Genomic DNA, 11,760 nt, shown 5'->3' on the forward strand with positions numbered 1-11,760 from the left:
GGTGGAGCGGAGATAATACGATGCGGTTAGCATTTGGGCTGGGCCGAGCCTCACCAGGAGGCCCATTAACGATGCAATTTGCTGTCCTTCATTCTTTTTCGGTGCCTCCTTCCTCTTCTCCTCCGTCGCCGGAGAAAAGTCCCATGTCGAGGGCGGCGGCGGCGAGAAAGCTCGCTGGAATCTCTCAGCTGCGCGCTCCACCAGCCTCGACCGGTGGTCTTCTCTACCGGTATGCATTCATCCTAAACTCTTCCCTTCCAAATCCCAAGCCCGAGCTGACGCGAGATCTCTTCCATCTTCTCTTCTGTGCCATGCCATGGCATGCCAACCTTGGCTTCAGCTCCTATGGAGGCGGCTCCAGCGGAAGCCGAAAGGGATCGCTGCCTCGGAGGGTCTTGTCGATCGGGGCCATCAGCCTGGCTGGGGGGCTCGTGCTCAGCGCCGTCAACGACCTCGCCATCTTCCATGGATGCACAACGTCAGCTTCCTTTCTCCCTTTTCTTTTTTGGCTTGCTCCATTCAAAACCAATCCGGTACCAATCTACTCTTGTGCTCCCAATATTTTATTCTTCTTAGTTACGGGAGAGAATTGAATTGCATGCGAGCAACTGCGACCGGCAAACATCAGTAGCTTTGGTCTTTACTCAAGAGCAAAAGGTGTGATTTCTTTCCGCATCAAAATGGGATGGGGATGGGCACGGCAAAGTTCGGACAATTTCCCCAAAAGTGAGCATTTCGCTTTTGTGTGCACTTATGCATCACTTATAATTAAGACTGAACTCTATGTAGGGTATAAAATCAGATGCTTACAATTGAATGCTAAGGTACTAGGATGGAGTGATCCCATTCTTGAAAACTGGAATGGAACCGTTCCATCCTAGCTTGCTCTCCAATCAAACACACCCTAAAATTGACGCACAGCACTCAATATGAGTTGTGGCTTCATCTGGGACAACCACAATGGTTCCTCTATTATCTGGTTGAATGGTAATTTGTTTGTTTAGTGAATGGTGCTTCGTTTCATGACTGCAAATAGGAATAGATGGGTTGAGTCCTCACACACATATAATGTGCTTGGTCTATTTGGTCTCTGTTGTTTTCCTTGCGCCGAATAAATAACATAGCTGTGTGACTGCCAACTGAATTCCATCCATCTTATATTTTTTTCCTTTTATCTAATTTTTTGCGGACATCGGCTTTGTTCATCAGCCATCGTACTTTCTGTTACCCTAATAATTTTCTAGATGCTTATGAACATTGTTTTCCATATTTTCTATCTGACCCCGTGCTGCTGTGCAATGTTAGAAATGTACATGGATGTGACATTGCATTTTTGTGTGCTTTTCTCAATGATAAACCTAATAAAGGAGATCTTACAAGTTTGAATTCTTTCAGTAAGGCAATTGAGAAGGCTGCTGACAACCAAAAGGTTATCGAGGCAATTGGGGTGCCTCTAGTTAGAGGACCGTGGTATGAAGCATCTCTTGAGGTGGGCCACCGACGCAGATCTGTTTCATGCGCATTCCCTGTATCTGGGCCACATGGGTCAGGCTTTTTCCAAATTGAGGCAACCCGAAATGGAGGTTGGTGTTCAATTTTATCCTTTGCTGTGCCTGATTAGTTGTGTACCTGATACAACACGATGATGGAATCTGTTGTGTCGCACAGAGGATGGTCTGCTTTCCTTTTTGCGGCATCATGACTGGGAGATTATTACCTTGGAGGCTCATCTGCATGTACCATCAGATGATGAGCAGCAGAAGACGATAGTGAAGCTGAATCTTGAAAGCAATGGCGGTGGGCAATGTGGGGAGCCTGAGAGGGAGAGTTAGGTTGCCATATTCTCATATCAGGCACTTGATATGCTAGTGCTGCTTTTCAAAGATCTGGTCATTGATCAATCTATGTGCTTGGTATGTACTGAATTTGGTAGTTGGCTGATAGTGTGTTTTCTGAAGGTGGATTCATCCAAGGTAGTATGTATATTAACTGAAATGGCCCAAAAGAGAAGAGATGCAGTTGTTTTTGTTCCAAAATTAGCAGCAGCAGCAGCAGCAACCTGCAAGCACACAACCATGCACGCGGCCATATGCTATTTGTAGCCAGCCATTAGTTATATTGGTCCAGTTTTGGCGCCCTGGCGGCCAGGTTGCTGGCCACAAGACAACTGGATCATTCACTTTCTAGGTGACCTGTGTTATTGATTCGTTTGTTGCTGCTGCATCTTCCGGGCCCAAGCCTCCATCCAATTGGATCATCGGTGCCTCCGATCGCCCCTCCCCTTGCCGGCCGGCGGAGCGCACGGTTCGACGCTGCATTGGCATTGCACCCAGCATCGGGTGTCATTGTTCTAGAGAATCCCATCCGATTGGATTGGACTGAAATGCTTGGGCAAATTCGATTCGAATTTGCTCAAGCATTCGCCTCGATTCCCGGGCGGTAGCTGACCAGTCGGGAACCGGCCGAGGCGACGCCGATGGGCATCTTGTGTTGCTTCCAGTCCCACGCTGGCGGCGGGGGCGGCCATGATCAGGCTGTTCCTTCCTCGTCGGCGGCTTCTCCGTCCTCTGCCACCTCGTCGAGCGGAAACAAGGATCGTCCTCTTTCCGAGCGCAACAACAGCGTTGATTACAGCAACCTCGTGGCCCTCGTCAACGAGATCGTCGGCGACTCAGGTACCCACCCACCTTAATCCATCGATGCCCTCTCAAATAATCTCAATGATGGTCATCGTCCGTTCGAATGGCAACGATGTGAGATTGTGAATCTGTGATGCAGTGAGTTACCGCCACAAGCGCGTGGCCGATGAGATCCTCAAGATGGGCAAGGCCGGCAAGGTGACGGCGCGCGCCTTCACGTACGCGGAGCTGTCCGAGGCCACCGGCGGCTTCCGGCCGGAGTCGCTGCTGGGCGAGGGCGGCTTCGGCCCCGTGTACCGCGGGCGGCTGCCCCCCAAGTCGACGGGCCCGGAGGTGGCCGTCAAGCAGCTGGACCGCAACGGCATGCAGGGCACGCGCGAGTTCCTGGTGGAGGCGCTGATGCTGAGCCTGCTCAAGCACCCCCACCTGGTGACGTTGCTGGGCTTCTGCACCGACGCCAACCACCGCATGCTGGTCTACGAGTACATGCCGCTGGGGTCCCTGGAGGACCACCTGCTGGACCTGCCCCCGGGGCGCGCGCCTCTGGAGTGGGCCACGCGCATGCGCGTCGCGCAGGGCGCCGCGCGGGGGCTCGAGTACCTGCACGACACCGCGCAGCCGCCCGTGATCTACCGCGACTTCAAGGCCTCCAACATCCTCCTCGACACCGGCTTCCGCGCGCGCCTCTCCGACTTCGGGCTCGCCAAGGTCGGCCCCTCCGGCGACAAGACCCACGTCTCCACGCGTGTCATGGGCACCTACGGCTACTGCGCGCCCGAGTACGCGCTCACCGGCAAGCTCACCACCATGTCCGACGTCTACAGCTTCGGCGTCGTCTTCCTCGAGATCATCACCGGCCGCCGCGCCATCGACACGACCAGGCCACCGGACCAGCACAACCTCGTGCTCTGGGCGGGGCCGCGCTTCAAGAACAAGCGCCGGTTCGCCGAGATGGCCGACCCGATGCTCCAGGGCGACTACCCCACCAAGGGCCTCCACCAGGCGCTCGCCATCGCTGCCATGTGCCTCCAGGAGGACGCCACCATGCGCCCCGGCATCAGCGACGTCGTCACCGCGCTCGACTACCTCACCGTGGCAGGCGGAGGCACCACCGATATCGATGACGACGACCAGGGTCCGGATCCCGATGAGCAGCAGCAAACCGACGACGACGCGCAAGCTTAACATGTCCGATGGAAATTCGAAGGAAATTCCGAGGCGTGAATTGCCCATACATGGTCATTTTATATGCATGCATATGTGTATGTAAATTCGTACATATACTGTGTTGCTGTGTATATCCCATCGATCGATCGATGGAAGGAGGACTTTCAGGACAAAATTATAACGCCTTTTGTTACATGATAACAATTGATGTATATTCTTTTCGGACAAATACATGATAGTTCATAGTAGTGTATGACTGTATATCAATCAATCCTTAATTGAACAAAGGTATGGCTAGGTAGTCTTTTCTAGGACCATTGCAACATGATGCAAAATATAATTGTGGTGTTGACGCAAAATTTGGTCAAATGCCAAAGCACTAGAGCATTTTAGAGCATTGCAGATCGCAAATGGTCGACACATTATGAGTGTGCGAAAACATGTTTGACCACAGTTTTTGAAAGAGTTCAAATCGGTTTCCTTGGACTTCACCAGAATCGGTCATTCGAGGACGATAACTCACACACTTATGTGTTGGAAGATGCTCTCCTCCGGAGGGATCCTGCCATGGTGTGGACATCGCCGGTGTGCCCTTGGTCGGCTAGCAAGGCTAGGATGCCATTTTTGGTTATGGAGATAAGTACACAAACAACAATGAAGGTTGGAAGAGAGATTAGAGTTTAGAAAAAGTAAAAGGTAAATATTGTCGGGGGATCACTAAAAAATAATGGAAGTAGAAGGTCACGTGTTGGTGCAAAAATCGTTCGCTAAGGGAGACTAAACCTTTGCCGGCGAACTAACTTGTTGAAACAGTGTTGTTGAATGTGTTTTGTGCAGGAGGCCTTGTATAAGCGAATCGAAGGTTAATTATGACATAAGCAACGAAGAAAGACATGCTGCGATCAGCACCTTTGGAGAAACTTGTCCCAAAGAGGTAGATCGAAAGTGACGCCTCACGACCACACGGGAAGCGTGGAGCATCCTCGAAGGTTGGAGGGTGACCACGAGTACGTAAACTACTCCCCCCGTTCCATAAAAAGTAAAATTCTAAGTTTGAAAAAAATCTCACAAAAAGTGCAATTTTAAAGATTGGATCTTAATCGACTGCCTGCCTAATTAAGTGGTCAGATTTGATTTGCATACCAAAACTAACCGTGTATGACAAATAAATGAGAGTGCAAGTCTTTTCACACACTGCCGGAGAATGTCACATTGGTACCAAAAAACGAGCCGGCACTAACGTGCCTGAACAGGGCAAGGCGGGCACGTTAGTGCCGGCTAGAAATCCCAGCCGGCACTAACGTGCCATCCCCCCAACAGTCAGACGGCTGCCACAACGGTCAAAACGCACGTTAGTGCCGGTCGGCATATCTAGCCGGCACTAACTTGGTCAATTACAAGTTAGTGTCGGCTGTTTGCTATAGCCGGCACTAAACGTACACAGTTAGTGCCGACTAAAGCCACCAGCCGGCACTAACTTGCCCCATATATACCGGCCACTACATCCCCAGCCCTCCATTTCATTTGGCAGTCCTTCTTCCCGAGCCCTCCATTTCCTTTAACCGAGCTCTTCCTCTCTCTCATGGCGTGTTATAGGGGAGGTGCTGCCCATTTTTCCCCAAATTTGTGAGGATTTCACCCATCCAAGTGCACCAAAGGTTAGTAGCTTCTTCCACTCTTCTTTCACGGTGTTTATTCTTTGTTTCATACTTTCTAGATAAAGAAAATAGTGATTTTAAGGTTGAGGAAAAATGAGCATAATTTTCCGATTTGTTCATTAATTTGAGCAAAATAGAATCGATTTGTTACTTTTTAGAGAAGGTTTTCTAGATAGTTTGACTATGACACATTTAGAGTAATTTTTTTGAATTATTTCACGGGACATGTGTATATGTTATTATGCAAAATTTTAGGGATTTTAAGGATGAGGGACAATGAGCATGATTCATTAATTTGTTCATTAATTTGAGCAAGGTAGAATTGATTAGTTGCTTTTTAGAGAATGATTACTATATAGTTTGACCATCACACATTTAGAATGATTTTTTTAAATTATTTCATGGTGACATGTGTATATGTTATTGTGCCAATTTATTTTGCTATTTAGTTTAAATTTACTAGATAGGTGGCCTATGACACATTTATATTTTTTTTGAATTACTTCATAGTAACCTGTTTTTAGGGATAATGAGCATGATTTTTTTTAATTTGTACGGATGGACCGGCAATGGATGCACGGAAGCCGGAGCACCTCGGCGTGGATTCAGGGTTTAGATTCTTTTCTCAAGGCGGCAATAGCAAATAGGTCGCCAAAGGGTTTAATGTGTTGTCCATGCAGTGTTTGCGAAAATAAAAAGGAATTCCGAAAAAGAGAAACTCTATGGAATCACCTGGCCTTGAATGGTTTCATAAGTAACTGTAGCCTTTGGACTAAGCACGGCGAAGTTGGAGTTATGATGGAAGATAATGAAGAAGATGACGATGGTGATAACAATCTTCCAGATTGGGAATGGGTTCATGAAGCAGGTGGCTTTCAAGATGAACCAATGGACGAGGGTGAAGCAAATGTTGCACAAGAGGAGCCACCTGACGAGCTAGGTCAGGCGTTGCTTGATGCACAGAAAGACAGTGACACTGTGAAGGAGGCATTAAAGTTTGAGAAGATGTTGGAGGATCACAAAAGGCCGTTGTTCCCTAGTTGCAAACCGGAGCAGAAGAAGTTGGGTACCACGCTAGAGATGCTGAAATGGAAGGCAACTAATGGTGTCATCGATAAGGGATTTGGTGAGCTATTAAAGATTGTAAAGAACATGCTTCCTGAGGGTAATGAACTGCCGTCAACAACATACGAAGCTAAAAAGATGGTTTGCCCTCTTGGATTGGACGTGCAGAAGATTCACGCATGTCTTAACGACTGCATCCTGTATCGCGGCGAATACGAGAACTTGGAAGCTTGTCCTGTTTGTAGCGCATTGCGGTATAAGATCAGGCGAGATGATCTAGGTGATGTTGATGGGGAGCCGGTAAAGAAGAGAGTTCCCGCGAAGTTGGTGTGGTACTTCCCTATAATACCACGTCTGAAGCGCTTTTTCAAAAACAAGGACAACGCTAAGTTGATACGGTGGCACAAAGAAGACCGTAAGGAGGATCACATGATCAGACACCCAGCAGATGGGTCCCAGTGGAGAAACCTTAACCGAGAGTATCCTCAATTTGACAACGACCCAAGGAATATAAGATTTGCTCTAAGTGCGGATGGAATGAATCCGTACGGTGAGTTTGGCAGCGCTCATAGTACATGGCCCGTGACCCTATGTATGTTCAACCTTCCTCCTTGGTTATGCCTGAAGCGTAAGTTCATCATGATGCCGGTGCTTATAGAAGGGCCAAAAGAACCTGGCAACGATATTGATGTGTTCCTGCAACCCTTGATGGATGATCTCTTACTGCTCTGGAAAGAAGAAGGTGTACATGTGTGGGATGAGTATAAACAGGAGTCTTTCAACCTCCGAGCTTTGCTTTTTGTATGCATCAATGATTGGCCTGCACTTGCAAAACTTTCGGGACAGTCGAACATGGGATACATGGCCTGCACCCACTGTTATGATGAAACCGATAGCATTTATTTGAAACACTGTAAGAAGTGCGTATACATGGGCCATCGCCGATTCCTTCCTACCGATCACCCCCTAAGAACCGAAGGGAAGCATTTCAAAGGAGAGCCCGAAACTCGTCGTAAGCCTCTGTTCTGTAATGGAAAGCGTGTGTTCTCGATGATCAAGGATGTGAAGGTAGTATTTGGAAAGGGTCCCGGTAGCCAACCTGTTCCGAAGGATGACTAGGGACATGTTCCAATGTGGAAGAAGAAGTCTATATTGTGGAACCTACCTTATTGGCAAGTCTTACAGGTTCGCAACGCAATTGATGTGATGCATCTGTCGAAGAATCTTTGCGTCAACCTACTAGGCTTTCTGGGAGTGTATGGTAAGTCAAAAGACACATTGGAAGCAAGGCGCGACATGTGGATGCTAGCTGGACGACAAGGCTTGCAACCCGAGAAGAGAGACAAAGGACGCCACTATTTAAAACCTGCCAGCTATAATCTGAGTAAAGAGGAGAAGGAAAGCATGTTCGATTGCTTGAACAGTATCAAGGTCCCGTCTGGGTACTCCTCAAATATACAGGGCATAATAAATGTGAAAGAGAAGAAAATTCAAAACTTGAAGTCCCATGACTGCCACGTTCTGATAACACAATTACTTCCGGTTATACTGAGGGGTGTTCTACCGGAAAATGTGAGATTGGCAGTTGTAAAGCTTTGTGCATTCATGAATAAAATTTCACAGAAAGCAATTAATCCGAATAATCTAATAAAGCTGCAGAAAGACATTGTCGAATGTCTTGTCAGCTTTGAGATGGTCTTCCCACCTTCCTTCTTCAATATTATGACACACCTTCTAGTTCATATTATGACAGAAATAACTATTCTGGGTCCTGTTTTTCTACACATTATGTTCCCTTTCGAGAGGTTCATGGCAGTATTGAAGAAGTACGTGCGTAAACATTCTCGCCCAGAAGGATGCATTGCTAAGGGCTATGGAACCGAGGAGGTCATTGAGTTTTGCGTTGACTATCTTCCTGATCTCAATCCAATTGGGCTCCCCGTGTCACACCATGAGGGGCGACTAAAGGGAAAAGGCACACTAGGAAAGAAATGTAATGTGAACATCCCTTGTAGTGAATTCAGCCAAGCAAACTTCACGGTTCTTCAGAATTCATCCAAGGTGGCTCCATATATTGATGAGCACATGAATATTATACAGTCTGAAAATCCACAAAAGAATCTTGCTTGGATTACACGCCAACATATAAAAACTTTTGACGGCTGGTTCAGACGAAAATTATTGGGCAACAACACAGTTGATCAAGAACTTCAATGGCTAGCTAGGGGACCATCAATCACTGTCCAGCAATACCAAGGGTACGAAATCAATGGGTATACATTTTATACGAGAGCTCAATACAAAAAAAGCACCAACCAAAACAGTGGTGTCCGTATGTGTATAGTAAACAGTAATGGAGAAAAGAACAACTACTATGGTGTCATAGAGGAGATATGGGAATTTGAATATGGACCCATAGTTGTCCCTTTATTTCATTGCGAATGGGTGGCTGGAGGAGGCGTAACGAAGGACCGGTATGGGATGACCATAGTTGACTTTAAAAAGATTGGATATAAAGATGAACCATTTGTTCTAGCCAAGGATGTGATACAAGTGTTCTATGTGAAGGACATGTCGAGCAAACCGAAGAAGAAGTCAGATAAGACGCCTGAAGCAGACAAGGCTGGAAATGAGCCGAAACGGCACATAGTTCTTCCAGGAAAAAGAAAAGTTGATGGAGTTGAGGATATTTCGGACAATTCGGAAGATTATGACCAGATTGATGACCTTCCTCCATTCTCAGTTGAAATTGACCCTAGCATCCTCTTATCCAAAGAGGACACACCTTACTTACGCTGTGATCATGCTCAAGGCACTTTTGTCAAAAGGAAGATTATCAATGTTCCAGTAGATAATGATAATGAGTAGTAGTTTTATATAAATTATTTATTGAATTCTCTCAATCAGTGATGTAATGTAACGCACCGCATGGTATTTATCTCAATTCTTGATACTATTTCTCCAATTATGACATAATATCATCTTCAGATAATATTATATTTTTGCATGGTATAAATATTATTTACATTCACTAATTTTGCATTACTAGAAGCGTTGAAACATTAAATTACAAACAAATAATCAAGTAATATGCGAATTGATTACATCATTGTATAGGCTACTATTGAAAAGTTTTTTGAAGAATTTTGCATGGATCAAAATGAAATGTTTTCGATTTATTATGAATAACAGAAACATATACAAATATAAACCCTTTACTCTACACATAATTGATAATGGTTGCATATTCGTTAATTTACTTCAATTACTATTATTATTGTGTACATATAATTACTATAATTATTGTGTAGCTAAAAATAAGATATAAATTTTTGTTATATTATTCTAATTATTAAGCCTATTATGAATAAATTTATGAATATTAAAAATTTAGTGTAAATGGGAACTGGCGTGGCCAATTCCCGCGCGGATGGTACACGTTAGTGCCGGCTGGTAATACCAGCCGGCACTAACTTGAGCACGTTAGTGCCGGCTAGTAACACTAGCCGGCACTAACTTGTCCATCTGACATCACGTGGGCGCATTAGTGCCGGCTGGTAATGTCAGCCGGCACTAATCGAGCCACCCCCCAACAAATTAGCCCCTTCACCCAATTCAAATCGACGTCGCCCCCAACTTACCCGCCGCCCCGACGTCCTCGCGCCATTGCTGCTGCCGCCCGAAGCTCCGGCCGCCGCGCACCTCGTCATCCTCGCGCGTGACCCGTTCCGCGCAGCCCGGCCGCCCCTGCCGACTCGGGGTCCTCGCGCCACTGCTCCGCGTCCTCGCGCCATTGCTGCCGCCACCCAAAGCTCCGGCCGCCACGCACCTCGTCGTCCTCGCGCGCGGCCCGTTCCCCGGAGCCCGGCCGCCCGGCTGCCCCTGCCGCCTCGAGGTCCTCGCGCCACTACTCGGCGTCCTCGCGCCATTGCTGCCGCCGCCCGAAGCTCCGGCCGCCGCGCACCTCGTCGTCCTCGCGCGCGGCCCGTTCCGCGCAGCCCGGCCGCCCGGCTGCCCCTGCCGCATCGAGGTCCTCGCGCCACTGCTCGGCGTCCTCGCGCCATTGCTGCCGCCGCCCGAAGCTCCGGCCCCCACCGTCGACCCCTCCCTCCGGACCTCCTCCTCGCCCTCCGATCGCAAAAACGGATTCACGGTGAGCACCTTGTCCTCTACGACAATCTACCTGTCTACGACAATCTTAGATAGCATTTTTGTTTGTTATTTGCTTGGCTGCCGCATTTCGGAACTAAGTACAACATTCAGACCTGTTCTGACAAAAACCATAGGTGTTTTATCTATATTTCTAGCAAATTAGATAGTAGTTCCTCTTATAAATGGCTATGCAAAGCACATCACTAAGAACAAATTTAGCAAAAAAAGGCATATACATATGCAAAGTTTTAGGTACCTAAATTATTTGATTCAGAGCCATGTGATTCTCCATTCCAACAATAGCATAAGATATTGTTCCAGCTGTCCTTATATAGCTTTCTTCATCATCATCGTATATATTTACAATCTAAATATGCATAGTAGGAAGCTCTATGAAACAGCTCATATTTCTCAACCTATTTGGATGCGTACCGATTCGTTGTGTGTGTGTCTGTGTATGCATACCGAAACTGAGTTCGATAATTGAGATTTAATTGTACACTTGAGCATCTTTGCAGCAAGTCTAGTCGATCACTGTGAGAATTAATTTTCTCTGTCTGATGATAAGAGTATTAGCTAATTTTGTTATATGTGGAGTTTTCTTGTTGACTAGAGAGCTATTCGGGCACTCGATGGATTGCCTCGTTGGCATTATAATGACAACGGCAGTGGAGTATTTCATGTTTTCCCAACATTTCCAAGTAAGAAACAGATGAGCTGAGAAGCTCAATAGTATAAGCTTCTATCACCTTCCTGGCTGGGGGAGGTTTGCAAATATTGTCTTATACAGAATTCTCTTTAGGTTTGGAACTTCAGTGACCAAGCTTTCACTAGTAAGCAGTGCAATATCTTGCCTTTTTCATACGTGTATCTGCCTTTAGTTTAAAACTAGTTTGGTTGTCAACTTTTCATTATTATCAGCTTGGCTTGCTCAGAACTCAAATTTGTCTTTGTTCTGCTAATGACCGGATGTGAAGGATTGATGCTCGCGTGAAAGATCCTACAAGGCTAAAATTGATTTGAAGCGCTAGCTTTCTTAATTCTCGTATGTTGAACTATGCTCCTCCATGCTAAGGAGC

General features: G+C 46.7%; 2 protein-coding genes and 1 pseudogene across 3 annotated transcripts; all 3 read left to right on the top strand.

Annotated features, from left to right (window-relative positions):
• The first annotated feature begins 2 nt into the window (after window positions 1–2).
• LOC112880421 lies at window positions 3–2,026 on the top strand. Of its 2 annotated transcripts, XM_025945034.1 has the most exons (5): window positions 3–229; window positions 341–478; window positions 649–726; window positions 1,396–1,583; window positions 1,669–2,026. In XM_025945034.1, the coding sequence occupies exons 1-5, from the start codon at window positions 21–23 to the stop codon at window positions 1,830–1,832; spliced, it is 777 nt and encodes a 258-aa protein (XP_025800819.1). In that variant the 5' UTR covers window positions 3–20; the 3' UTR covers window positions 1,833–2,026. The 2 variants fall into 2 exon arrangements, with proteins under 2 accessions (XP_025800819.1, XP_025800818.1); XM_025945033.1 differs by lacking the exon at window positions 649–726 and having other exon boundaries at window positions 37–229.
• Window positions 2,027–2,164: 138 nt separating this feature from the next.
• LOC112880420 (probable serine/threonine-protein kinase PBL23) lies at window positions 2,165–3,962 on the top strand. The gene is made up of 2 exons (XM_025945032.1): window positions 2,165–2,675; window positions 2,779–3,962. Exons 1-2 carry the CDS (start codon window positions 2,477–2,479, stop codon window positions 3,822–3,824), a joined length of 1,245 nt encoding a protein of 414 aa, XP_025800817.1. The 5' UTR covers window positions 2,165–2,476; the 3' UTR covers window positions 3,825–3,962.
• Window positions 3,963–6,125: 2,163 nt separating this feature from the next.
• LOC112880895 lies at window positions 6,126–11,208 on the top strand (annotated as a pseudogene).
• The last annotated feature ends 552 nt before the right edge of the window (window positions 11,209–11,760 follow it).

This window comes from Panicum hallii, chromosome 2 (genome assembly GCF_002211085.1).
Source record: "Panicum hallii strain FIL2 chromosome 2, PHallii_v3.1, whole genome shotgun sequence".
Classification (NCBI taxonomy): domain Eukaryota; kingdom Viridiplantae; phylum Streptophyta; class Magnoliopsida; order Poales; family Poaceae; genus Panicum; species Panicum hallii.

What these genes read in the sequence shown, in the direction of transcription:
- LOC112880420 (XM_025945032.1), top strand. Translation starts at nt 2,477, where the DNA reads ATGGGCATCTTGTGTTGCTTCCAGTCCCACGCTGGCGGCGGGGGCGGC. An exon ending in CGAGATCGTCGGCGACTCAG is followed by an intron (nt 2,676 to 2,778) that starts GTACCCACCCAC and finishes TCTGTGATGCAG; the next exon opens with TGAGTTACCGCCACAAGCGC.
- LOC112880421 (XM_025945034.1), top strand. Translation starts at nt 21, where the DNA reads ATGCGGTTAGCATTTGGGCTGGGCCGAGCCTCACCAGGAGGCCCATTA. An exon ending in ACCGGTGGTCTTCTCTACCG is followed by an intron (nt 230 to 340) that starts GTATGCATTCAT and finishes CCTTGGCTTCAG; the next exon opens with CTCCTATGGAGGCGGCTCCA. An exon ending in TGAGGCAACCCGAAATGGAG is followed by an intron (nt 1,584 to 1,668) that starts GTTGGTGTTCAA and finishes TGTGTCGCACAG; the next exon opens with AGGATGGTCTGCTTTCCTTT.